The 22,183-nt window shown below is 33.5% G+C and overlaps 1 protein-coding gene across 16 annotated transcripts in view; it reads left to right on the forward strand.

Annotated features, from left to right (window-relative positions):
* Nucleotides 1–22,183, forward strand: part of LOC139520015 (uncharacterized) — a 197,624-nt gene that overhangs the window by 144,843 nt on the left and 30,598 nt on the right. For 11 of the 16 annotated variants that reach the window (XM_071312389.1, XM_071312390.1, XM_071312394.1 and 8 more), the window contains 4 exons: nucleotides 2,390–2,453; nucleotides 2,865–3,038; nucleotides 13,028–13,135; nucleotides 18,543–18,710. The exons of 1 other annotated variant lie outside the window; for it this stretch is intronic. Coding sequence is in view for 2 of the 15 variants with exons in the window: in XM_071312400.1 (XP_071168501.1) it covers nucleotides 2,390–2,438 (49 nt within the window). In the remaining 13 variants the exon portion in view is untranslated. Of the gene's footprint in view, nucleotides 1–2,389; nucleotides 2,454–2,864; nucleotides 3,039–13,027; nucleotides 13,136–18,542; nucleotides 18,715–22,183 lie in introns of all 16 variants that reach the window. 4 more of the 16 variants (XM_071312399.1, XM_071312385.1, XM_071312397.1 and 1 more) reach the window with 2 other exon arrangements.

Genomic DNA, 22,183 nt, shown 5'->3' on the forward strand with positions numbered 1-22,183 from the left:
ATAATATCCTTTACTGTCAGGCGACAAGCGGTCATTTTCAGTTACCGTTAGCATTAAATTGATTAAAATTTTACTGTGATTTGTCAGAGATCTCAAATTACTAATGTTACCATCATTTTTGAAAAAAAATTGGCAAGAATTTTTATTATTATTCGTCATGAATGTACACCCATTAACACCTTCATTATGTATTCATCTATTACATGTACATATAATAATACAAATGTCGTTATTTATCATTCTTAAAAAAAAAATAATCCTTGAAGTGGATTTCTTGAATTGGTATAGTTTCTTCATTTTTATGCCCCACCTACGATAGTAGAGGGGCATTATGTTTTCTGGTCTGTGCGTCCGTCCGTCCGTCCGTTCGTTCGTCCGTCCGTCCGTCTGTCCCGCTTCAGGTTAAAGTTTTTGGTCGAGGTAGTTTTTGATGAAGTTGAAGTCCAATCGACTTCAAACTTGGTACACATGTTCCCTATGATATGATCTTTCTAATTTTTATGCCAAATTAGAGATTTTACCCCAATTTCACGGTCCACTGAACATAGAAAATGATAGTGCGAGTGGGGCATTCGTGTACTGAGGACACATTCTTGTTTTTTATCTATTATAAATGATCGACAAAAAAGGGAAATAGTTATTGCAAAGGAGGGGAGATAAAAAGAGAGGCACATTGGGAAACAAATGTTTGCATGACAAAGTTATTGCTCGCTTTGATATTTTTAGTTATACAAAATCACACATCGTGTTCCTAATTGATGTTCACATGCACTTACTTGATGTCTGCATAGCATGGTTATAACTTAAAAATAATTAAGTTTTCCATTTGTTATATCGTAGTGTTGCTGTGATTCTTTATTAATGATTGTGTAAACTGTATAAAAAAAATCTTCATACCAGTTTGATTATTGTTACATATCATATATATATAGAGAGAGAGAATTTTCATACATCTTAAAGTAAAAGATGTGTGTCAGAGTCAAACGACATAAGAACCCTGTAAATTACTAACAACTCAATATAGTTGTATTGGAATACAGATTGACAACTCATGGTCCGAGATCATGTAATATTTGCCACATGACGCTCATATTTGTTTCAACCATCATCATTTTATTCATTAAATATTGCTGCAAACATCGATGTTTAACACCCAAACAAAATGGAAGTAGTTAAAATACCTTCAGAGCTTCTCCGTGGTATTTACTTGTGAAATATATATACCAAATTCGGTATTGGTGTAAATCTACATCTCACTAAAACAATTTTTGAATTACTATTTTGAGAGAACACTCAACAAACCAACACGAACGTATGGCAAGATATAACCATGCAGGCATTTAGTTTTCGTCAGACACAAGATAAATAATCTCTCTCAAAAACGTATATGTGCATGCAGTTTCAAATATCAAGAACAATTAGCGGTCTATGTCTATAGGTCACTGTTAAGTCCGTTTACTAACTATTTGAGTCAGACATGTCACTTGTACATTATTGGAAGCCTTCTTGTACCACATTCGACTATGGGAACTCTTCTCTGATAGTGTTGACAACATAAGCTTATATGGTAATTCTGTTTATCTGTATACAAGTGGTTGGTCTCGTCTGTCCCAACAATCAAATTAACGAAATGCTACTAGTCTGCTTTGCCTGGTAGAAAGAACCTCTAGAACTCATCCTCAATGGCACTTATACATCAGAAAACTTACAAGAATACAAGTAAAGATTGTTTCAAGAACAACAAGGTTGGGGCGAATCCTGCAAACAAACAAATTGTAACTGTAACTATTGAAGTTTCCAAATGCTGCTTAATCAAACTATTCATCGATCTTTATAAAATTGTTACGTCTAGATGCACAATTTTATTTAACATGTTTTATTTTTATAAAAAAAACCCATTAAAATCATGAAAAACTATACAAAAATAGCTTACATGTATTAAGTCCATGAGGTACGAAATGGTAGATGCATTTGGCCCATTGGGTATGAACTGGATATTATCGTGGGTAGGGAATGGTAAATGTTTGGTACAAAATGGCAGATTCGTGTACGAAATGACAGGGTTCAAAATGACTTGCTTCCATATACAACAGCCATGAAGGAACTTGAACAGTTAAGAATGAAACATCGTGAGACACTTTCAGAACTTCATACATACCAAAATAAAATCATTTGCTTGAAAGAGGAACACAAAACAGATGAAGAAACTTTGAATAAATTCAGTGGCGGATCCAGAAATTTTCATAAGTGGGGGCCCACTGACTGACCTAAGAGGGGGCCCGCTCCAGTCACGCTTCAGTGATTCCCTATATAATCAACCAAACTTTTTCCCAAAAAGGGGGGGCCTCCCCCTAAATCCGCCTCTGAAATTTATAAACATATGTTACAGAAACAGAAAATTGAAAATAAAACAGTTCAAGATAAAACTGAACACATGAATCAGATTTAAAAAGGTATATATAATATATAAAAAAGAAGATGTGGTATGATTGCCAATGAGACAACTGTCCTAAAGAGACCAAAATGACACCAAAATATGGTTATTTTGTGTAAAAGTAGGGAAAAGATCAGTAAAGTTTCTACCAGGTGCTTCTTTTGATGCACTCATTTTAAATGTAGATCTGCACTTATTATCACATCATAAAAAATAACCAGGAAAAATATTTAAAAGGTATCTCTAAGGTACAATGCCAGTCATACAATTTTCCACAAAACTTAATTTATATACTGAGAAAATTTAAAGGTTTTCCAGGTTTTGTTTTTAAACAAGACAATATTTTTTAGGCAATAAATAATAATCTTTATTTTGGAAACCAGAAAATCTTTTGTAGATGATATTAAACAAAATTTCTCTTTTTATTCAGAGCACAAAATACAATAGCTTCATTGGATGCAAAACTTAAAATTAGCAATAAAGATTTAAGCATAGAAATGGAAGGGTGTTAAAGGAGAGAATCTGAGAAAGTAGAATTAATGGAGAAACTAATGCCACAAAAAATGCTGAACTTCAATCAGAAAACTCTGCTCTGAATGATAAGGTAAGAACTATAGAAAATGTAGTTGGTTATTCACGGCCGACACTCGGCTAACCGAGAGATTGGTCGGTTAATCTATATTGAGTATGCGGCTATATTGGCGGTTGGTCTGTTAATCGGGTTGGTTATACGTCTGTTAAGAGTAAAACGCTTAATTTAATGTTAAACTCTATTAAATATACAGATTTTTGGCATGTTATAAGAACCAAATCAAAAAAAGAAAAGTGTCTGACAAAATGATATCTTTCATCTAACATTTTGCACTTGTAAAAACATTTCTTAGTCTGCGCATTTTTAAGTAAAACTAAAAGGCGTCGCGCAAGTATGTAGTATTTATGCTTATACGCATAGCAATTTTTTTAATAAAAGGCGAAACAAACAAATTTAGATATCATTTAAAGGACAAAAAATAGTACTGTGGTTCTAAAAAATAAATTGACATTAGTAAATATTTCATAATTGTAAAATAACGTGAATAATACCACGTTTTAGTGCAAATTATGGGAATAAAGTCTGTTAATGGGTTGGACAATTGAAATTGTGTCAGTTAAGAGTTATTTAGCCACGACAATAATTTTGCTACCTTTATATTTTCCCCTTGAAAAATTTAAGAATGAGATGTTCCTGAGTAAACAAAAATGACAATACGGTGCCACTGTATGATAGAAGGAGCATTTTTATTTTGACTGTATTTGCATTTTATTGAAGGGTGTGTCACTTCAATATAGAGTGATATGGATTTGCCTCTGGAATATGCATGATTTTTTTTATTGACGTTTTCAATCAGCCTTAATTTTTGTGTCTGTTCGAAGTAGCACGATCTCAATTCCGACTGAAAGTGTCTTTCTAATACAACACAGGGTACATATAACAAATGATATTTGTCACTGGAAGTTAAACCCTAATTCGTCAGCATCATCCAATTGGTTCTTTTCTTCTATTATTTAATCATATGTTGTTTACAAATCACTCTAAAGAGGTAAACGGAAATGAGTGAATGCAGCTACATTTGGTTATTTTAAGTTTCAATTCATTTTATTCCTTTTAGTTCCTTTCTACATAAGTGCAGAGGAGAACAACAGGTGTCTATGGTGGCCGGTGAAGTCCATTTCGCGTTTTCGCGATTTCGCCTTTCATATTCTATATAGAATATGTAAGGTGAAAACGCTAAAGCGCTAAAACGCAAAATAGCATTAACCTGCCACCATAGTTGTCCGCATGTAAACTTCTAGAATTTGTCACCAATATAAGTACATCGCAATCCGTTACTGTTTCAACAGCCATCGGTGTTTCATGTGTATATTCTTAAACAAGTATTATTTTTCTCTCGTTTTTAGCAATGTATCACTCTCTAAGTCTGTCGCAACGTTAGATATTGCTACTACCATGAAAAATAGTGTTAAGTAAACATTTAACGGGAAAATTTTCTTCGAAATACTGAAATATGTCAACTAATATATGAAAATAAAGGTTGTATCTCAAATTTTCACATTATGACAGAAGAAGAATAAAATATATAATGTATGATGTATTGGAAGATACAGATTGTTATGAAAAACGTTAACTTAGCGTTGTCCCATGTAACAAACTTAAAACATAAATTGAGTTACTTATTCAATTCAAAACAATAGGTTTGCAATGTCTTGCGAAAATGTCCGAAGTAAACTGTCATGCCTTCACAAAACTGATAAGGCTAAAATCCGGGGAGTTAATTTTGTGTAGATTATTTTTCGGCTTTGAAGACTGTACCAATAAAAAGTACTTTAAAATTTATATTTGGAACACCAAATTGTATTAAGATTACAGGTTGTCTATGAAAAATACGGACCAATAAAAATGTCTTACAAGGTTGTCCGTTAACATGATTTGATGTTGCAACATGCGTAATATGTCAGGAACAGCATAAACATGCATTCACAAGTTCATTTCTCCGCCTACTGTAATGTACTGCTTTCAACAAAACGAAATTATGCACAAATACAAAGAATACCCACCTATATGAACATATAAATAAAAGTAAGAAAACTTAAGTATCATAATTACATGTATTGTCTCTTTGACCACCGCTAGATTAAACTAATATTCGATGTGGTTTTAATATGTGCAAAAATATTCCCCAAACACCATAAAATTACTAACATTACATTTTATATCCTATGTCAATAATAAAATCCTATTGGGTTGGAATCACAGGGCATTTATACTGTTGTGTAATACTTTACATTTACACAACTAAGAAAGCACAAACATAGTGCTCTTTCTAATTTTAACGTCATTTTTCTGTTACACCAAGTGGTACATGTAGCAATATCTGACGTTGCGTCTAGTACTGTCTATATATATTATTCTATATTCTGCGTTTCCATCCGGATTCTCGTGTATACTATGAGGGTCCGGATTGGGGGTATTGTTTATCTCTGTATTCTTTAAATTGTTATGTCATTTTTTTCTACATTTTATTTATCTTACTCATTATTCTTTCTTTATTTTTCATATTTTGTCATCCCAATATATTTTACTTACTGATGTTTAGTTACATTACGACGTTTATCTCTGATTTATATACTGGTTACCAATGTAGATGACAAATTTGTGTCATTCATGACAATTAAACAGAATCAACATGATATATGCAATCATTCTTGGATGAAATTAATATTACATTTGTTGAAACCATTTTTATCAATTTTCAATTTCATGTGTTGTTTCTGTATATGTTATATGTTTCATTGCTCATGTGCTGTTTTCGTATATTTTAGCCGCTCGTCTTGAGTCTACTCATTTGATCCGATAACACCCCATATAGCAATACAATTATACTTTTATTGCCATTCATAACTCTTAACAGACCAATTAACAGACTGGGTTTTATACATCCGACCCATTAACAGACCAGGTTTTAAATAAAGATTGATTTATGTCACCAAAATACAGATTTTCGTGTAGATTTTTCAAACAATGATAACAATATGGTTAACAAACATAATGCCTTTCTTTTTTCGATGTTCAAAATATTGAATGCAAGTAAATTTAACCAATTTGTCATTTTGTGTACATTTTATGTGTGTAAAATGTGTATAAATTTATTGATGAGTAACCCGCCTTTTCATTTTATAGATCGTACATCGAAGTTAGAAAAATAATAATTACACCACTGAATTCAGTACATTGAATTGTTTTGTTAGACATGAATACTTTTTATGATGAAAATATATTTAGAAAGTTATACAATGAAACATGCTGAACTTTCAATGATTTTCTCGATAACACCTGCTTAACAGACTTTAGCCAACCCGATTAACAGACCAACCGCCGATATAGCCGCATACTCAATATAGATTAACCGACCAATCTCTCGGTTAGCCGAGTGTCGGCCGTGTTATTATAAGATTTAACTTGATGCAGGGCCGTAACTACCTATGAGGCAGGGGAGGCAACTGCCTCCCTGAATTTTCTACACCAAATTTGTTTTTGAAGAAATGAAATGGAAATATTGACAATATGTACACGAAGAACTTGAATTTATATTATAAACAACACAAGTTTACAGTTTTAAGAGTGTTATCATGATACGTGATATATCTGTCATTTTCCAGATTTTTTTGTTGATAGTAGTGAACTGTTTCAGTATTTGGTTTAATTTTTTTCTCATCACTTGGCGTCCGTTGTCTGTCGTCTGTAAACTTTTACAAAAATCTTCTCCTCTGAAACTACTGGACCAAATTTAACCAAAATTGGCCATAATCATCATTGGGGTATATAGTTTTAAAATTATGTGGCGTGACCCTGCGAACCAACCAAGATGGCCACCATGGCTAAAAATAGTACATAGGGGCGAAATGTAGATTTTGGCTTCTATCTCTGAAACCAAAGCATTTAGAGCAAATCTGACATGTGTTAAAATTGTCTATTAGGTGAAGATCTATCTGCCCTGAAATTTTCAGACAAATCGGACAATTCATTGTTGGGTTGCTGCCCTTGAATTAGTAATTTTAAGGAAATTTTGCCTATTTTAGCTCACCTGGCCCAAAGGGCCAAGTGAGCTTTTCCCATCACTTTGCGTCCGGCGTCCGGCTTCCGTCGTCGTCCATCGTCGTTGTTAACTTTTACAAAAATCTTCTCCTCTGAAACTGCTGGGCCAAATTAAACCAAACTTGTCCACAATCATCATTGGGGTATCTAGTTTTAAAAGTATGTCCGGTGACCCAGCCAACCAACCAAGATGGCCGCCATGGCTAAAAATAGAACATAGGGGAAAAATGCAGCTTTTGGCTTATAACTCAAAAACCAAAGCATTTAGAGCAAATATGACGGGGTAATATTGTTCATCAGGTCAAGATCTATCTGCCCTGAAATTTTCAGATGAATCAGACATTTCGTTGTTGGGTTGCTGCCCCTGAAATGGTAATTTTAAGGAAATTTTGCTGTTTTTGGTTATTATCTTGAATATTATTATAGATAGAGATAAACTGTAAACAGCAATAATGTTCAGCAAAGTAAGATCTACAAATAAGTCGACATGACCAAAATGGTCAGATGACCACTTTAGGAGTTATTGCCCTTTATAGTCAATTTTTAACCATTTTTAGTTCATCAGGTCAAGATCTATCTGCCCTGAAATTTTTAGATGAATCGGACATTCCGTTGTTGGATTGCTGCCCCTGCAATGGTAATTTTAAGGAAATTTTGCTGTTTTTGGTTATTATCTTGAATATTATTATAGATAGAGATAAACTGTAAACAGCAATAATGTTCAGCAAAGTAAGATCTACGAATAAGTCAGCATGACCAAAATGGTCAGTTGACCACTTTAGGAGTTATTGCCCTTTATAGTCAATTTTTAACCATTTTTCGTAAATCTTAGTAATCTTTTGAAAAATCTTCTCTGAAACTACTGGGCCAAATTTAACCAAACTTAGCCATAATCATCATTGGGGTATGTAGTTAAAAAAATGTGTCCGGTAACTCGGCCAACAAACCAAGATGGTCGCCATGGCTAAAAATAGAACATGGGGGTAAAATGCAGTTTTTGACTTGTAACTCAAAAACCAAAGCATTAAGAGCAAATCTGACAGGAAGTAAAATTGTTGATCAGGTCACGATCTATCTGCCCTGGAATTTTCAGATGAATCAGATAATCGGTTGTTAGGTTGCTGCCCCTGAATTGGTAATTTTGAGGAAATTTTGCTGTTTTTTTGTTATTATCTTGAATATTATTATAGATAGAGATAAACTGTAAACAGCAATAATGTACAGCAAAGTAAGAACTAAAAATAAGTCAGTATGACCAAAATAGTCAATTGACCCCTAAGGAGTTATTGCCCTTCATAGTCAATTTTTAACAATTTTCTTAAAATTTGAAGATTTTCAATAACATTTTCCACAGAAAGTACTGTTATAGATAGAGATAATTGTAAGCAGCAAGAATGTTTAGTAAAGTAAGATCTACAAACACATCACCATCACCAAAACACAATTTTTTCATGAATCCATCTGCAATGATCTGTGTCCATTGTTTAATATTCACATAGACCAAGGTGAGCGACACAGGCTCTTGAGAGCCTCTAGTTTGTTATTATCTTGAATATTATTATAGATAGAGATAAACTGTAAACAGCAATAATGTGTAGCAAAGTAAGATCTACAAATAAGTCAACATGACCAAAATTGTCAGTTGACCCATTAAGAGTTATTGCCCTTTTATAGTCAATTTTTAACCATTTTTTCTAAAATTTTAGTATTCTTTTAAAAAATCTTCTCCTCTGAAACTACTGGGCCAAATTAAACCAAACTTGGCTACAATCATCATGCAGGTATCTAATTTTAAAATTATGTGGCGTGACCCTGCGAACCAACCAAGATAGGCGCCATGGCTAAAAATAGTACATAGGGGCAAAATGTAGATTTTGGCTTGTATCTCTGAAACCAAAGCATTTAGAGCAAATCTGACCGGAGTAAGTTTGTTTATCAGGTCAATTTCTATCTGCTCTAAAATTTTTAGACGAAACAGACAACCTGTTGTTGGGTTGCTGCCCCAGAATTAGTAACTTAAAGGACATTTTGCAGTTTTTGGAAAGTTTGCTATAGCTTGCTATTGCTACTTTCCTTAGGCGTCGGTCTCAACTTCCGGTGAGACAGACTATCCCAATGTTCTGCTCCAAGATAATGTAGTACTAGTGATCGACTTCTGATTCATGGATACTTTGAGTTGCTACTCTTTCGAAAAGATTACAGCTTGAATAAAAAAGGAATGAATGTTCAACGACAATTCAGATGAATTTAGCTTCATATTGAAAATAAGTATCACAAACACTACTTTGCGGATCGGCCATTGGCTGAAGAGAAAATCAAAGAAATCTACGCGAGACAGCGTTTCATTCATGAATATTTCATGAATGAACATTTTCCAGCACTATTTTTTACTATGTACGATATTTACAACTGTTTATTATTGAATAAGTAAAAGCCCGAGTGCATCGAAAGAGTCCTGTATGCGAGAACAAGTTGATATTTGACAAAATTGTTGGATAATTGACAAGTGATAATGGTTTGATTTATTTTAACAATACACAGGTGATAGAATATAAAATAATCGATAATTATATGGCTTATGTCTCACGCCAAGGACGATTAAAGGTAAATACCAGCTTATAGAATTAATAGAAAAGTGCATTGTTTTTGTCAAACTGACATCGATCTGAAAGTTTTGATGCCAAAAATCATTTGAAAACTTTTAATTCGTTAAGTACTAGCTGTTTCACATTCCAATGTGGATATAAGGACCTTCACTCGTTCAGCATGTTCAAGTGGATCATACTGACAACAGAAAAAACATTGTCTTAATGACAATTAGTATCATAGCATCCGTATAATTTAAAAGCAACTGAGTCATCAACTACTTCTAAGAATATTATAGTTCAGTGTATTAAGACCGAGATCAAGCTAAAGACAAGTGCTGTAGAAATTATTAAAATGATTTAATAACATTTGTCCATGTACTAGCAAAATGACTTTCTTAGTGCTTAACAATGCAGTGGCGGATCCAGAACTTTTTATCCTCACTTTATTCCTGGGGCAGTATGATTTTTTAAGATTGACCTATAATTAATAATGTGTCCCCACAGAGGCAATGATTAAATAAATGGCTTAAAACAAAAGTCTCAAATGGCATTGCCTCAATGGCAATTACGCAGCAGCAACTAAAATGTGTTACAGGGTTATAAGCATTTCAGATCAACATTGTATGAATCTAGACTAGTAGTGTATATAAACTTTTTTATTCCTGAGGTCATACTACTATTGTTATGCCCCCACCATATTGAGTTTTATCCTTGTTTTTTTCTGTAAGTATGTACGTCCCTTACTTGTACGTACGTCCATACATCCCAAAATTGATTTCTGTTCTCTTACTTTAGTTTGCCTGAACCAAATTTTATGAAACTTATACACAACCACAAAACACAAGTCAAGTTTGAATTTTTTTGGCGTCACTTTTACCATTCTAGATGTAAAGGGGTGAAATTTTCAGTATACCCTATCAAGTATATATACCTTTATATATAAAACATAAACATAAAAACGGTCTTTAGATTTAGAAGTATAGATATATAAGAATGTGTCCCCAGTACACGCATGCCCCATCTGCACTATCATTTTCTATGTTCAGTGGACCGTGAAAATGGAGTAAAAACTCTAATTTGGCATTTAAATTAGAAAGATTATATCATAGGGAACAACTATAATACTAAAATGACGAGGTCCAATTTATCAGCCGTCATGGGGTAAAAACGACAAATCAAAGAATTCAATTTTATATATATCCAATATAGGACAATGGTGTTGATTTAAAAAAATTACAGCACTCTTCCACATAATTAATATTCACCTGTTACCTATTACTTATCGGTACGTTTCTCATCTGACAGGCGCACCACCAAACAGTGTATTTTGGATTTTGCCATGTACACGGGTCATAGTCACAGGGTTGACACTACTAAATTCAATCCTTGTCAAATTGTTCCCTATTGTAGTATTTTAAGCAGTAAGACTATCTAAGATGACAATACGAGTACTAAAAATCTGGACTTAAAATAAGGTGTATAGGTACAGTTTTCAATTTGTTAGCGGACATGACATAAAACAGCGAATCAAAGAATTCAACTTTATTTATAACTAAATTAATAAATATAGGACAATGCTGTTGATTAAAAAATACCCCATTCCAGGACCTTTTGTTTTCAATTAATATTACCAATAATTGATAAGTTCCAGGTCGACGGGTTCAAACAGACAGATTTTGAAAGCAGAGAACACTGTGCATCTTATAATCGGCATGACTTTATCAGATGGCAATCCCAATACTAAAATAAGGCGTAGGCATAGTTATATACTTTAATTCAGTCACAGACCCGCGATATCACGGGTGTGTTCTAGTGTGTACTAAGTTTCAAATTGATTGGACTTCAACTTCATCCAAAGCTGCCTTGACCAAAAACTTTAACCTGAATGAGACAGACGAATGGACGGACGGACGAAGGGACGCACAGACCAGAAAACATAATGCCCATAAATGGGGCATAAAAAGTGATTTTTGGAAATTGCTGGCGAGACAATGGTTTAGTTTAAAAAATCAAAACAGCATAGGCGGACCCTTTCGTGGGAAAAATTTGGTTGATTATATAGCGAATCATTGAAGCATGACTGGAGCAGGCCCCCCTTAGATCAGTCAGCGGGCCCCCCCTTAGGAAAAGTTCTGGATCCGCCACTGAACAGTGATTTAAATACATATTTAAAATAATACACGTCAATAACCTATTTGAAATAATACACATATACAGTTGCAAACTTTCCAGTGGTGCTATCCAGCACTTTGATTGGTTATTATCTTGAATATTATTATAGATAGAGATAAACTGTAAACAGCAATAATGTGAAGCAAAGAAAGATCTACAAATAAGTCGACATGACCAAAGTTTTTAGTTTACCCTTAAGGAGTTATTGCCCTTTATAGTTATTTTTATGCCCCACCTAGTAAAGGGGCATTTTGTTTTCTGGTCTGTGGCTCCGTTCGTCTGTGCATCCGTCCGTTCAGATTAAAGTTTTTGGTCAAGGTAGTTTTTGATGAAGCTGAAGTCCAATCAACTTGAAACTTAGTAGACTTGTTGCTTATGATATGATCTTTCTAATTTTAAAGCCAATTTAGACTTTTGACCCCAATTTCACGGTCCACTGAACATAGAAAATGAAAGTGGGAGTTTCAGGTTAAAGTTTTTGGTGTCAATGTAGTTCTTTTTAAAAGGACAATTCCCTTTCTTTTATTTATTTATATCTTATAATTTGTTTGTTTACGTACTGAGAAGTGCCATGATACTTATTGCCCTTTGAGAAAGGCATTATTCAGCAGGTGTCAATATACATGTTATTGCACACTCTTAGTTATAACTGGAATGATGTCAGACCCCTAACTTTTAGGGAAGGGAAAAATTAGGAAGGGACACATCGGAAGTCTGTCCTAGTCATATAACTTAGGCAGCAATGATAGGAGATATATAGTTAATACTGCCAACATACTTAACTTGTAAAACAGCCTATTATTGATAATTATTAACCAACTAACTACATTATGTATAGAAATGCCCATGTTTTATAAAAGGAAAGTTTCGACAACTGGTCATTATGAATGAAGAATTAGCTACAGAAATGCATTAGAAAATCACAGCTATGCATTATAATTAACACGAATGGAACATTGGTTGAATCAAAATGTCGCTTAAATAAGTGGCAACTTTTTTTTTTTAACTCAATATCATATAAAGAAAGTTTAAATGATGTTCAGTGTTTTGTAAGGTCTAATGACTTGTAATGGAAATCTGTGATTTAGTAATGCACATTAGTCTCAGGTCCAATACAGCTAACCTTGAATCTAAAACAGGGCCAGTGCAGAAACAGCTTATTAACACTAAAATATTTAACACTGTTTTCTTCTATTTCAGGATTTTATCAATCCAATCAGTGGCCATTCCCAACCACACACTATTAAATTTGTCCTTGGAGATGATGGAAAATCAAAATTCTTGTACAAGAAATGGGCAAATGATAAAGTAAGTGATGTATAACTGTATTAAGGTTTTCCATGGTATAGGCCTGCTGACTGCCTTAAACTTGTAAAAAGGGGGCCAGCTTCAGTCATGCTTCAGTGATTCCCTATAAAATCAACCAAATTTTTTCCAGGTAAGGGCCCCCCCCTCTAACTTGCCTCTGATAATGAATAAGTAAAAGAAAACAACAGTGCAAAGCTTGAAGCATATAATGTACCATTACACAAACATGTTTTCATTATTTATGTTATAAATAAAACTCTATGGAAACATTTTGTCTTAGCAGAGAGTTTTTACAGTCAGTAGCTTTTTTACAAATAATAATATAATTGATGCAATTTGACAGTGAAATACCACACTTGCAAGTATAAAAAAGAAGATGTGGTATGATTGCCAATGAGACAACTGTCCACAAAGAGACCAAAATGAATTTTTTAATTTAAATTTTACAATTGTTTGATTTATCAACTGTTTATTACTTAGGTTTGGCTTGAGTGTAATGGTTCTGAAAGAAATATACTGAAGGCTATTCCAAACACATGTCCATCAACTGATCAGAATCTTAATAAAGGGGAGATAACTTTACTTTATCTACATAAACCAACATAATAAGCATTATGTTCTAAATTCACTGTGTTCAAACAAACATAAAGTATTTATGTGCTAAATCTCTCTAGGTTTTTGTAAAGCATACATATCTGAGCACATTCAGATATGTACCTTTATACGATAAAGTCATAATAGAAAACTAAATACATATTTAGGTATTGTTAGGCGCAATGACCATCTCGACGCACAAAGAAAGCAAACTTGACATTAAGTACATATCATATACCAAGATTTTGAGATACTGACAAACGCTTCTGTAAACTTTCTAATACATAGCCGTCTTTAGCTTGATCTGATTTCCACCAACCATGCATTTTAAATAACCTATCTTAAATATTGTTTTGAGCGGCAGCTGTAGCACCACCTGATCTAAAACTATGTAGACCAAAATCTTTAGAGTTACAATCAATCTCGAATAATGCACATTTAATTAATTCTCTCGCTCTGTTATATGACAGACTATAGTTTTTCTTCCTAAGAACAAAATTCTGTGATTTTTTCAAGAATGACAAAGGTCTAAAAATATACATATCAGAAGATAAGTCAATATTTGCTTCTCTTAAGGTAGGTACATGGTATACTGCCATCTTGGATTGTACAATCACAATACAAAATCGGTCTAGTTATTTGCCCAAATGTTCAAATTTTGAGACAGATTTGCAATTTAATGGTTAGACTGTTTATTTATACAAGAAAAACTTGGCGATTTATTGTATTATCCAAAATATTTAAACAAATATCATTTTCTATTGTTGTAAGAATCATTTCTTTCAAAGAACCATTTAAGGGGAGATAACTCTTTTAGTGAAAAAAATTATACTGGACTAATAGGGATTTTTTTTAATTTATGCTTGTAGCAAGAAAACATGTTCGGTGACACCATTTTTTCTTTTTATTTTCTTAAAACATGTAATAAAACCTATCTTCTTACAATTTATTTCAAAATTCTATTTCGTAGAACTTTTTTTATGAACAATCTAACCAAAATTAGGTTGAAAAATAGCACGGTGACCCATACTTTTTATTATATTTTTGAAAAAAACATAGTAAAATCTTCATTTTGGCAAATTATAAGAAAACTCTGTCTCAAAAAGTATATACTTATGATCTACCTTAAATAGCAGTCCAATATTATACATGGACATTGTGGAGTGTCAAGCTTTTGTATCAATACATGTCTGCCTTTCCTGTAACAGTCTCTTCTCAATAAAAATGTCTATATATTGATTACAAACTGAAATGTGCTTTGCTTTTATACTACAAAGTTCTTGATACCTTAAAAATTCGGTATAAGATAGTGCACACATTATTAATAGGCGTAAATCTTTAAGAGAACAACCAACTGAATTGTACTTTGAAAATAATTTGATCATAATATCAGAAGTTACTGGACTCTTTTTCTCTATAGGTCTGTTTAATTTTCTTCTTGATGCTTCTATGATCAATCTTACCATTTCAGAATACATGGATTAGCTACCCCAGCAAGATTATGTGCCCATTTAATTCCATAAAAAGCGGATTCTATAATGCTATAATGATTAGCTGATTGCATTAAATTTTGTAAATATAGACCTACATATAATTCTTGAGAGGGTAAAACACATTTAATTTCAGAGTATTTTCCAGTCCATTTAACGAATCTCTGAAAATATCCAGCAATTTTTTCTACTGTAGATTTTGCACGAGCATCAAGTACACCTTGTCATAATTTGAATAACATTTCCAATAGCTGGTGAGAAGGAAATTATTTTTACACATAATTTAGCTAATAATCTAATTTTAACTTTAAAAGCTTTCGACAGAATTACATCAATCAAATTGATAAAATTTTCTATTTTAATTAACGGCAACTCCATCAAAGAACTTTTCAAATTCCAAGTGAAACCAAGCCAAACTAAAGTTTGAACAGGTGTCCATATACACTTGTCCTTGTTAGGAACAAAACCTGATAATATCAAATCGTTTTTGACCCTCACAGATTGTTCACAACAAGTCTTTTCAGTCTCCGCTAAACATAAGCCATCATCTAAATACACTGTAATTTTTATACCGTCTTTGTGCAGTGAGCAATTAAAGGTCTTACAACTTTAGTGAATACGTACCCTGCTGAACAGAGGCCAAACGGCAAAACTGTAAAAACAAAATATTTTACCTTTCACCAAACTTCCAAGAAAACCCCAAATACTTCTGATGGTTGGGGAAAATGTTTATGTGATGATATCCTGCTTTTAAATCAAAGGCAAAACCAAAACAATGGCTTGTCAAAAACTGACTGGCAGTTTTCCAGTCCTCAAACTTAATCTTACTATTAACAACTTGCTTGTTTACTTGTCTCAAGACTAAAATTAAACAACCTTTACCTGATGAATTAATCGATACAGTTAACGGGTTAACAACATGCGGTCTGTTCGATACCTCTTTTATCAAGCTAGCATCAATTAATTCTTGAACTGCCTTTTTTACAAAATCTTTATGTTCTAAAGCAGATTTATTACTTCTTAGCAAAACACTCTCTGGTTCATTAATTAAAGGTATTTTATAACCATTCTCAATTAAATCTAAAAAAAACTTTGAAGCATTAATATTTTTCCAAAAATCCAAAGAATTTTTCAGTCTATTTTTAACATTTATACAAGAAGTACCGGATTCCATACCTGTCAACTGACCCGTATTCTGCGGGTGTGACCTGAGATTTTCACAATTCTGAGGGATCACCCGGGACACCCACCGGGTCATTGAAAAACCCAAGAATTCTGAAAATGACCCGTTTTCACCCGTATTTCTTAGCCTTGAGATTGATTTCAAAAGTAATATTCCTTTGAAATACCGGCAAATTCGTAATACTTCCATGAACAGGAAGTTCATCTACCTGTGTAAACTGTCAGATTAAGTTGCCCATTAAGTGCATGGCTTCACTTGACAGCTTTGGTGTCAAACACACTGTTAATTAATACCAATTACTTTAGCTTTAAGGTCGTAAATAAATTGCACTGTTGTTTTACAAACATATTTCAACTAGATTTACTTCCCCTTTTTTGTCACCATTCAAAATTATTCCTTATATTTACGTTTTTGGGGTGAAAAAGATTAAATCTTAAAAAAATAAAATTCAAATACATATTGAAATATAACTTTTCATTATTTTTATACCTTTATACAATTTAAAAAAAAAGTTGAAAATTATTTTGTTCAACTATACTTCTTTTAATTGTATTACTATATTTTATTATAAGTCTAATTTCAATTGAAATTTAATGATGTGTTTTATGGCTGAACAGCTGGTTTCAAACATTATAGAATTACTTATGGAAAATATATCCTAGTATTTGGTGTGTGAGGTTGAATTACATCACCACGATGAGTAAAGAACATAAGACTGTGACACAAATTTATAAAAATCTTTTAAAAGTGCAATGAAACAATAATTAATCAGATTTAAAATTACTTAACCAAGTGAACATGCATTGATGTTTTGGTAACTTTGATTTAAATTATAAGAAAAATGTACAATAAATACTGAAATTCAGCTCGAAAAAGTTCGTACGCGTTATGACCTGAGATTTGATTCTTCAGTGCAGGTTATAACCTGCATTTTCATCGTCACAGGTTGACAGGTATGGGATTCATAATCATAAAAAGAGTCAAAATTGTCTACATTCTGTACCTTAAGAATATCTGGACATCTCTCAGTAGGGTGGTCCTCTGGAAGCTGCTGAATTTCCCCCTTTTTGGCAGTCTTTAGCCCAATGTCCATACAGACCACAATTGTAACAGATGTCCCTAGGTCTGTTCTGACGAGATGTGATGGGGGCGGAGGCCCCCTTGCCATAAAAGGGCTGTTGCTGTGAAAAACCTCCATTATTACCGTTGTGAGCATTACTTGACAGACCACCAGCAGATTCCACGGGCCTTTTCTTTATGTTTTGACGCTTATTCTGCTTCACGGTTTTCAATTTCATTATGCTCTGCCATCAGCTGCTCGAATACGCTTCTCATCCTCTCAGTCACTAGCCACGTTATCATTCAAATACTCTTCGACAGTTTTCCAACCACCTTCAGATTTATTCGCTGTACGAATCAGCTTATTCCTTTTCTTCAAAGATTTCCCCGATTCTTTCAGCACTTTGACGGCCTTCTCATATCTCTGGTGCTCTATACAGTCTACAGCAATATCAATATTGTCCAACATATCAGAATTTAAGTCAAACTGAACTTTGTTACCCTTGAACTTAAAGGAACTCTCAGATTTCTGTACCTTTTGGCAAAATCATGTGTGGTATCTGCAAAATTTCTCTAGATTCCCGTCAACTTTCTGGAAAAATAGGTTTTCATCAACGACAACAAATCAGCATTTGTAATTTCATCAGAGTCAGCTTGACACGGCAGCTCTACACCTTCCATATCAGGTAGGTTATCAGGCTCGATATCAGACATAGTGAAATTAAACTTCAATACAAAAGAAACGTGCGACAATGGTCACTGCCCAAACCTCGATAGTTAAATCTTGTGCAAACTTTCATTATATACTGACAACCAAAACTGGTTTACAACCATTTTGAAATCTTACTATAAACAACTTGCTTGTTAAATTACATACTTCAAAAATCATACGCGAACCGCACATGAATATATTTAAAAACTGTGTATCTGCTTAAGAATGACATTTTGATCTGGTGTCACAGCAATTCAAGACTGCATAATTTTAAAAGAAAATGTTGATAGTTGCTTTATTTCTATTGAATTTTAATTGAGACCTCCTTCTATCCCTCAATTCTGTGACAATAGTTGGTCTCTTTTTCAGTTTACTACCCAGTGCTTTGATAATATTGGATCAACATACCAAGTATCATTAAGTTCTGTATCCAGTCCCAGAGATAGAACAATGTCTTTGAAATAAATAACACCATCCATCAACAGTGCATTCAGTGGACTAGTATCGTCTAATTTCACACCAGTTTACAGTAATATTGTAGGTATACTTAAAGTTATCATAGCTTTTCCACCATTTTACTAAGAGATTATGGGTTACCAGTACATTTGAATTCTAATATCATTATTATTAATATATTTTTATGCAAATCTTAGCAAACAAGGCAAATTTATTAAGTTTGGGTTACTAATACCCCGAAAATAAAATAAAACGAATACTACATCATGATTTTTGAAAAAAAATTTGAAGTATGGGAAATTAAATTAAATGTTATTTTGAGAATAACTGATGTCAAGATATAAACTTCTATATAAAGGTATAAACACATGCAGTTGTCTTACAAGCATCAACCTTTCTAAATACATATAGTGTAATGATATGATATTTCACATTTCTAATTCGCTAATTCTATTTTAGACTTAAGGTATATGTAGAGCATGCTCTCAGTGTCAGTACCAGAGTACAAAACTCGAAACACCAAATCCATCTGGAATTTGTCAGAAAATTGTTTTTATGTCACCCGATCGACAATGTCGGGTGACATATTGCTATTCCTCTGTTTCTTTTTCACTATTATTATGTCACCCCTTTGAAAAAGGGGGGATATATTGTTATTCTACGAATTTTTTCTTCCACACTTTTTGTCCAGCCGATTTCTCGGAGATGCCTTGACATATATTTATAAAACTGCACCATAATGACAATCCCCATGTGCAAAGTTGCAGTAAGCATGGAATGGTTCAAGATGGCCGCCGTTTCCATGGAAACGGCAAAAATGTAAAAAACCGAAAAATGGTCCAAATTTAATGAAACTTTCAGAACTAATAACTCATCGTTTGAAGGCGTGACATCCATCTTAAGAACTTTTAAAATGGCTACCGTTGTCATGGAAACGGTCCAAACGTGAAAAAAACGAAAATAAATCCTTAATTAATTCATAGAAAATAAACCGCTACAGATACGGCAAAAAAAACCGTAAGTAGAAAACAGCAGTATAAACTGTAGAATTCATTGACGTTGGAATTTTTAAGATAGCTGCTGTTACCATGGAGATAACGCTAAAAGTGCACATTGGACCCATATGGTAAAAAACGTCAAAGTAACATTTTCGTACAAATTTTAAGCTCATTCCCGTTTAAATGCTATTGTATTGTCATCTGTCTTCGAAATTTTCAAAATGGCCGCCGTTGCCATGGAAACAGCCTTTAAAAAAAAAAAAAAAAAAAAAAAAAAAACTCGAAAATTTGAGACAAAATTCTGTGATGAAGACTATGTGCAAAACATCTTCTAGAATATGCTAGAAGAAAACGAATATATAATTTAACGTGCTTCTTTCTATTCTATACAAAAATCGTGCTCTGAAGAGAAAATCGCCACTGAGAGAGAGAGAGAGAGAGAGAGAAACATGAAGAGTACACATAATTGACATTTCTGCACTTGCATTAAAGTACACATCCGTTAATCGAACACCTGCAAAAATATACACATTAGCTGAAATCAATCGATAAGCGTGTAATTAAATTGTACAAGATAAAATACTTGTATCGTGTGATACGCGAGATATTGAAGAATAAAATGAACAGTTAGTATGCCGCTCCGTCAATATATACACATGTTGTCTGTCCAAGGTCCCCTCTAAAAAGAATAGTAATGTACTAACTCCACGATAATATACTTCAGTATCACGTGACAGCACCTTTCTTCCTCAAGCGTGTGTCTAATTTAAGATTTTAAAGAGTTCCCCAACTATAAATAGACATCACTCTTAGTCTACGAGAAGAGAAAAAGGGGGGGGGGGCGGTCAAAGGCATGTATACTAGACGTGCCATGTGACTTTGATACACTCAAACTGGTTGCTGCTACTGTGACAATGTCAAGAACGGGGTGACATCCTCCGCTATTGCTTGCAATGGCAAATCTAGTTATTATGTCACCCGATCGACAATGTCGGGTGACATATTGCTTTTCCTCCGTTTCTTTGTTATTATTATGTCACCCGATCGACAATGTCGGGTGACATATTGCTTTTCCTCCGTTTCTTTGTTATTATGTCACCCGATCGACAATGTCGGGTGACATATTGCTATTCCTCTGTTTCTTTTTCACTATTATTATTATGTCACCCGATCGACAATGTCGGGTGACATATTGCTATTCCTCTGTTTCTTTTTCACTATTATTATTATGGCACCCTCAACGGAGTTGGGGTGACGTATTGTTATTCTACGTTTCTTTTTTTTCTTATTATTATTTTTATTATTTTTCTTCCACACATTTTTGTCCGCGAGATTTCTCGAATTCCAATGGACCAATGTTGATGGAACTCTACTATATTGAGGACCCACAGTTGAAGAGTTGCAGTAAGCATGGAATGGTTCAAGATGGCTGCCGTTACCATGGAAACGGAACAATTGTGAAAAATTTCGGTTTTTGGTTTTGGTGAACTATTTGGATATGCTTAAACTCAGAATCATTATATTTTAATACAATGTAGGTGCCCACTATACACTTGTGTTGGAATGATTTTGGCGATCTTTGGAACTTCTATGTTGCCATGGAAACTACACGAAAAATTTCAAAAATATCAAAATGCTCCAAATTTTATAAAAACTTCACAGTCACGATGAGCAACATTTGAAGATGTGGTATTTGGAGTTGGAATTTCCAAAATATCTGTTGTTACCATGGAAACAATGCTAAAAGGTCAAAAAATTTCAAAAAAAATAAAAATGCTGCAAACTGGATGAAACTTTACAGGAATGCTCAATGGCATAAGCAGACATGACTTTTGAAGTTGGAATTTTGAAAATGGCCGCCGTAACCATGGAAACAGCAAAATGTACAAAATTTCAAAATGCTCCAAACTTCATTAAACTTTACAAAAATGATAATTTGAATGTGTAGATGCACTCTTTGACTTTGGAATCCTCTAGTTTGCTGCCGCTCGCCTGGCAATGGGGGAAGGGTGCCATCCGCTATTGCTTGCAATGGCAAATCTAGTTATTATTATTATTTTTCTTCCACCTAGTTTTGTCCGGCAGTTTTCTCAGAGCCAAAGGGACCAATCTGAATGATGGTGCACTATAACAAGGAACCCTGACTTTCCAGTTGCAGTGCAACTTTGGAACTAAAAAATGGCTTCCATCACCATGGAAACCGAAAAATAATGGAAAATTCCAGTTTTTGGTTTTGATGAATTATTTGGAAATGCTTTATTTTAGAATCATTATATTTTGATACAATGTAGGTGCCGGGCATATACTGGTTTTGGATGATTTTGGCAATCATTGGAACTGCTATGTTGCCATGGATTCTACACCAAAAATTTCAAAAATATGGAAATGCTCCAAATTTTATAAAACTTCACAGTAATGATGAGCAACATTGGTAGATGTGGAATTTGGTGTTGCAATATCCAAAATGTCTGCCGTTACCATGGAAACAATGCAAAACAGGTCAAAATGGTCCAAAAACCTTTAAGTGGCATTTACTTTCTTAAAATGGTAGGTCAA

The sequence above is a fragment of the Mytilus edulis genome, chromosome 4 (assembly GCF_963676685.1).
Source record: "Mytilus edulis chromosome 4, xbMytEdul2.2, whole genome shotgun sequence".
Lineage (NCBI taxonomy): Eukaryota > Metazoa > Mollusca > Bivalvia > Mytilida > Mytilidae > Mytilus > Mytilus edulis.